This window comes from Palaemon carinicauda, chromosome 1, assembly GCF_036898095.1.
Source record: "Palaemon carinicauda isolate YSFRI2023 chromosome 1, ASM3689809v2, whole genome shotgun sequence".
Lineage (NCBI taxonomy): Eukaryota > Metazoa > Arthropoda > Malacostraca > Decapoda > Palaemonidae > Palaemon > Palaemon carinicauda.
Genome location: NC_090725.1, coordinates 103,345,586 through 103,351,429, shown reverse-complemented (window position 1 = coordinate 103,351,429; position 5,844 = coordinate 103,345,586). Strand labels below are relative to the sequence as shown.

Sequence of the window (5,844 nt, the reverse complement as noted above, 5' to 3'; positions counted from 1 at the left end):
ATTTTACCATGTAGTCTACGAATATTGCAATACATTAGACGACACTGGCAAAGTCTGCTCAATATCTCCACACAGAATAAGAATCGAAAACAATAAAAGTCTCTATATACTTGATAACACACTTAGAGATAAAGATAGCAAGAATATGTGCACAATCATATACGGAGAAAACAAAAATGCAACTCATAGACTAAAGGTGAATTGTGAGATAAAATTGGTCAACATGGGGGAGTTTAACCCTGGATAGGTACGCTCCTCGGACACCCCTTTAAGGGTATACTCGGACGCGAACGACCCCGACGCCAAAAAAAATTCTTGAAAAATCAGTTTTTGCAGTAACCTCCTTTTTTCTTTTGCCAAAAAAAACTTCAATGAATGCTTAAAACAACTGTAAAGATAAATACTACTCATCTGCAGAAAAAGTATTTATTATAAATATTTTAAAAAATTAAGTAGAAAAAAAAAGACCTGACATAAAAATTCATAGAAAAAAAGTTTATAAATATATACACAAATCCTTTTAGGAATTGATTCTTGAATGTTTAGGACACATCTTGATGTATTTTGGATGAAGTCAGACCCATGGAGGTGAAGATCTGAAATGAGAAAAAAAGGGTAACTTTTTTTGGCCAAAAAAATTTGTCCAAATTTCATGAATTTTTTTGGGTACCCAAATGAAATAGGAAGTGGCTAATTTTTTTAGGGAATAAACATATGTTATCCTAAAATAGAAATATGTAAAAAAATCTTCATTATTTTGTAAATTACATTTATATCAGGGGCCATATCTAAAGGTAATTTTTTGAGTACTTAGAAATTTCGTAAAAAAATACATATATTTAATATATAATATGATATTTATGCAGGTAAAAATATACCAAAATATCACAAATTCTATAGGGAACAAGAATATATATAGATAGGGCAGCTTACGCTTCGGATATGTCCACAAAATGGCCGCCAACCACACTGACTCAGACTCCCTAATCTGCCACTTGAAATGTAGGAAGGGTATGTCAATTTCAAGGTGTTATTTACTAATCTAATTATTATTGGATATACATAAAAATTGTATGGTGGGTTGCTGGATAATTGTCGATTATTTTACGATTATAAAATTAAAATTCTGACCCAAAAAAATTTTTTTGAAGGGAAATAAAATCGAAAAAAAAAAAATGTAAAACAATATAATATTTTAGCTAAAAAAATTTGATGATATTCAATCAAAAAAAAAGTAAACAAAATTTTCCGACAAATAAACATCTAGAGGAATCATTACTCTGTGATAGTTCCTTAGTACGTAGTAATTTTGAAAGAATTGGGAAAAAACGAAAAAATGGCAATCACCGGAAAATCGAACACATACCTATATATACGCCATATCTGGCTAAAAAAAAGATAGGCATGGGTAGCCAGATCTAGAAACACTTTCCAACACTATAAAAATATAAGTTTTGCGACACTACTTGCCAATTCCTTACGGTAACATGACTAAGCAAAAAAATGCAAAACAAATAAAAAGGGGCACTCGCGGAAAAATGGCTAACATTCTAATATACGGCATTTCAGAAAAAAAAAAATCAGCCACGTGCTAGGCAAACAATCAAGGCACATTTTCCGACAAATAAACATCTAAATGAATAATTACTCTGTGATAGTTCCTTAGTACGTACAGTAGTAAGTTTGAAAGAAATGGGAAAAAACGAAAAAATGGCAATCACAGGAAAATCGAACACATACCTATATATACGCCATATCTGGCTAAAAAAAAAAGATAGGCATGGGTAGCCAGATCATCTAGAAACACTTTCCAACACTATAAAATTATAAGTTTTGCGACACTACTTGCCAATTCCTTACGGTAACATGACTAAGCAAAAAAATGCAAAACAAATAAAAAGGGGCACTCGTGGAAAAATGGCCATTCTAATATACGGCATTTCAGAAAAAAAAAATTTCAGCCACGTGCTAGGCAAACCATCAAGGCACATTTTCCGACAAATAAACATATAAATGAAATATTACTCTGTGATAGTTCCTTAGTACGTAGTAATTTTGAAAGAAATGGGAAAAAACGAAAAAATGGCAATCACAGGAAAATCGAACACATACTTATATATACGCCATATCTGGCTAAAAAAAAATAGGCATGGGTAGCCAGATCATCTAGAAACACTTTCCAACACTATAAAAATATAAGTTTTGCGACACTACTTGCCAATTCCTTACGGTAACATGACTAAGCAAAAAAATGCAAAACAAATAAAAAGGGGCACTCGTGGAAAAATGCCCAACATTCTAATATACGGCATCTCAGATAAAAAAAAAGACATGCACGTGTTAGCCCAACCATCAAGGCACACTTTCTAACACATAAACATGAAAAAAAAATCAATAATATACGGCAATTCCTTACTACGTAGTAAATTTTTACAAATATTGAAAAAAAAACAGAAATTGGCAACCGCAGTTAAATACCCAATATACCAATAACTACGTCGTATCTGACAAAAACAAAATCACGCATGGGTAGCCAGATCATCTAGACACACTTTCCAACACTAAAAAAGCAAAAGTTTTACGACACTATTTCGCAATATCTTACGGAAAAATGACTTGGCAAAAAAATGAAAAAAAATGAAAAAGGGACACTCGCGGTAAAATGCCCGACATTCTAATATACGGCATCTCAGATAAAAAAAAAAAAGACATGCACGTGTTAGCCCAACCATCAAGGCACACTTTCTAACACAAAAACATGAAAAAAAAATGAATAATATACGGCAATTCCTTACTACGTAGTAATTTTTACAAATATTGAAAAAAAACAGAAATTGGTAACCGCAGTTAAATACCCAATATACCAATAACTACGTCGTATCTGACAAAAACAAAGTCATGCATGGGTAGCCAGATCATCTAGACACACTTTCCAACACTAAACAAGCAAAAGTTTTACGACCCTATTTGGCAATATCTTACGGAAAAATTACTTGGCAAAAAAATGAAAAAAAATGAAAAAGGGGCACTCGCGGTAAAATGGTCCTCGTGGTGATGAACGACATTTTAACTAAAAAAAAATCATGCACATGGTAGCCAAACAATCCACCAAGACTTTCCACAACTGATAACCTATACAAGTTGCACCATTCTACGACAATTTCATAATACGTAATAACTTTGATAATTATGCAAACTACCTTAGAAGGGTAAACTCGGTCGCGCTCGACCCCGACGCGTCTCAGAAATCGGGGAAGGAGTACAGCTACAGCAATGCACATCTGGACACTACTAGAGCGTGTAGGGGAGACACCTCCTGCAGGTCGATCACCCACAAATTCAGTCACGGGGGTGAGTCACGTGAGAAAAACCTGTTTTTTTTTGACGCTCGGGGTCGCAAACGACCCATCGTACCTATCCAGGGTTAAGGACATACCATGGAAGTCTTGATACCCTCCAGGCCAGCCACTTCACCAGGAGGAAGGACAGTACCGACTTTGAAAATTAATATCATAGAGGAAGGTATTGAAACAGACAAGGAAAAGGAGTCTTCTTTACAAACCACCAGACATCCTTGGCTCTTCTATTAAACCTGGCCAACACACTGACACTGTTCAAAATACAAGTGAAAGAAAACACATAATAGATAGTGTGCCTGAGTGCACCCTCAAGCTTAATATGTCACCTCTTAATTCCAGAGCTTACCTGAATACGAATAAGTTCAAGTTCTCTAATAAAGTTTCTACCTGCTCAGCTCTACACTTTCCTATTCAATTATTTAGGTTTCCTTTTAGCGTAGTTTAATAGGTAATAGGCTTCAACAGTTTGGTACACTGGTTACCTTGCAATTGTCTCTGTAAAATCATACACCTAAAATTACCAAAGCTGCCTTTAAGTAAAATGTTTTATTCTTAGATGGCCTTTCTTCATCCTGGGTATTAAATCTTTATACGAGTCATTGAATATTAGTGTTGGTTTGTGCAACTTTATCTTATGTTTTAGTATTCAACAAGAATGAATCGGAATAAATTGTCTGATCAGTGGCTTACCTTAGTACTTTTAAAAGTCCTCCTTTGTTTTCTATTCGAAGGTGTCCTCTCAGTGTCTGTTTTCTACCATATATTACACTTTCTCTCTATTGTGTCTCGGGAAAAGCACCACTAGCTCGGTTTATAATTTTCGAAATTCTGGTTCTGCCTCCATTTTATTTTCAACTTATAAATCTACCACACTTTGAAAGGTCGGCCAACAACATTCTTTTGAGTTAAGTCCCACTCTTATACTGGTTTCCTTTCTGTCTGTTATGGGCAAGGCACAAGGTTGACCATTCTACTGGGCTCTTAGCGAAAGGAAATATGCTATCGAACACTTCAAATTAACTGTTAAACAACTAAACTGGACATTTGAAAGTATTCTTATTTATGGATTGTCTTTCAATTTCAGATTTCAATAATCAAGAACTCGAAGAACAAATAAAAAGCCTTGAATTGAAGAAATTGGAAAAGGAACATGAAATACAAGAAGTTACAGTACTACGTGAAGCCCTAAGATCAACAGGTAAGATGGTAGGGGAAGTCTTTCGAATAATGGAAAAAATACCAAGAGAAAGAGAGTTAGTGCAGGACTCTTACCCGAACATAAACATCAACGTGGACGTTAATGGTACCGTGACGGTATCACCTTACTGCAACATCCAAGAGAAAGATGCTATTAAAGGCTCTGGGACCGAAGTCATCTTGTTAGCCTTGGAAGACGTCAGGAAGACAGTCACCCAATCCCTTGACTTGTTACCTTGCATGAAAGATGTCATGGGCATACTCGTCAATAGCCTTTATGATGGTGAGTTTGTTATAAGCATTCCTTCAACAGACTTGGGGGAATCACTTATTAACACAATACAAATGATTAAAAGAAAATTTGACGAAATAGATAATGCTCATGAAAAATTGGTGAGCGAAAGGGATGAGATTGAGAGCGAGGTAATGAGGCTAAAAGCTCATTTAGAAACCAACACAGAAAACCCTGCCTAGGGTTCTCCAATGAGATAATGCTGCTCTAAATGCATCAACTGAACGACATGAATATCAAAGTGGAAATAATGGAGTTCAGTTGACAAGGTAATTTTTCCATACTTTTTCTTATTCCTGTAGTTTTGTGCATATCTTATTTGTTTTAAAACTATATTAATGGTTTTATATAGAATAAATATATATATATCTCAAAATTATGTATAAAAAATTATATTAAATATGGAAGAAATTTATTTTATTTTTTTTCTACAATGAACCTTGCACTTCATCAAGTATATGGAAAGTACATCATCACCGTAACAACCTGTGTGAGGTTGACCACACAGGAATGGTGTATCAATCTGCCTCTGTGTTTTTCTTTAAGACATCATGACACATTACAAGGCTTAAGCTCAGCCAAATAACTAAATAATGATAAATATAGACACTCATCCAATTTGAGAATCTCTCATGTCCTGCAAGAAAGTAAAAACTTCCCTAAGCCAATGGATATCGAATGTATCGGTCAAAATTAAAAAAGAAAGAAAAAAAGCTTGAGTAGTTTCTAGATATGAATATAGTGGAATAACAAGAACTTAATAGGTTACACATTTTGATTTGAAGTCTTGAGATTCTATTTATGAATAAAATCTTAATTAAGGTCATCACTCCACACTATAATTTGGAATCCCAAATCTATTCTCTCTCCTTTTTATTTCACTTAATTCTAGGTCAACCTCTGCCATTCTTATATCTGCAAAGGGTAAAACTTTTTGGAATGTCTCATGCTGTGTCAATTTTGGTTTAAAGGTTTTACGAAGGCATAGAAAATCAG

The 5,844-nt window shown here is 34.3% G+C and overlaps 1 protein-coding gene across 1 annotated transcript in view; it reads left to right on the top strand.

The window, feature by feature from the left end:
- Positions 1–5,174, top strand: part of LOC137642716 (uncharacterized) — a 27,120-nt gene extending 21,946 nt beyond the window's left edge. The window contains exon 3 of the mRNA XM_068375527.1: positions 4,444–5,174. Coding sequence (XP_068231628.1) covers positions 4,444–5,030 — 587 coding nt within the window. The 3' untranslated portion in view covers positions 5,031–5,174. The remainder of the gene's footprint in view (positions 1–4,443) is intronic.
- Positions 5,175–5,844: the final 670 nt, after the last annotated feature.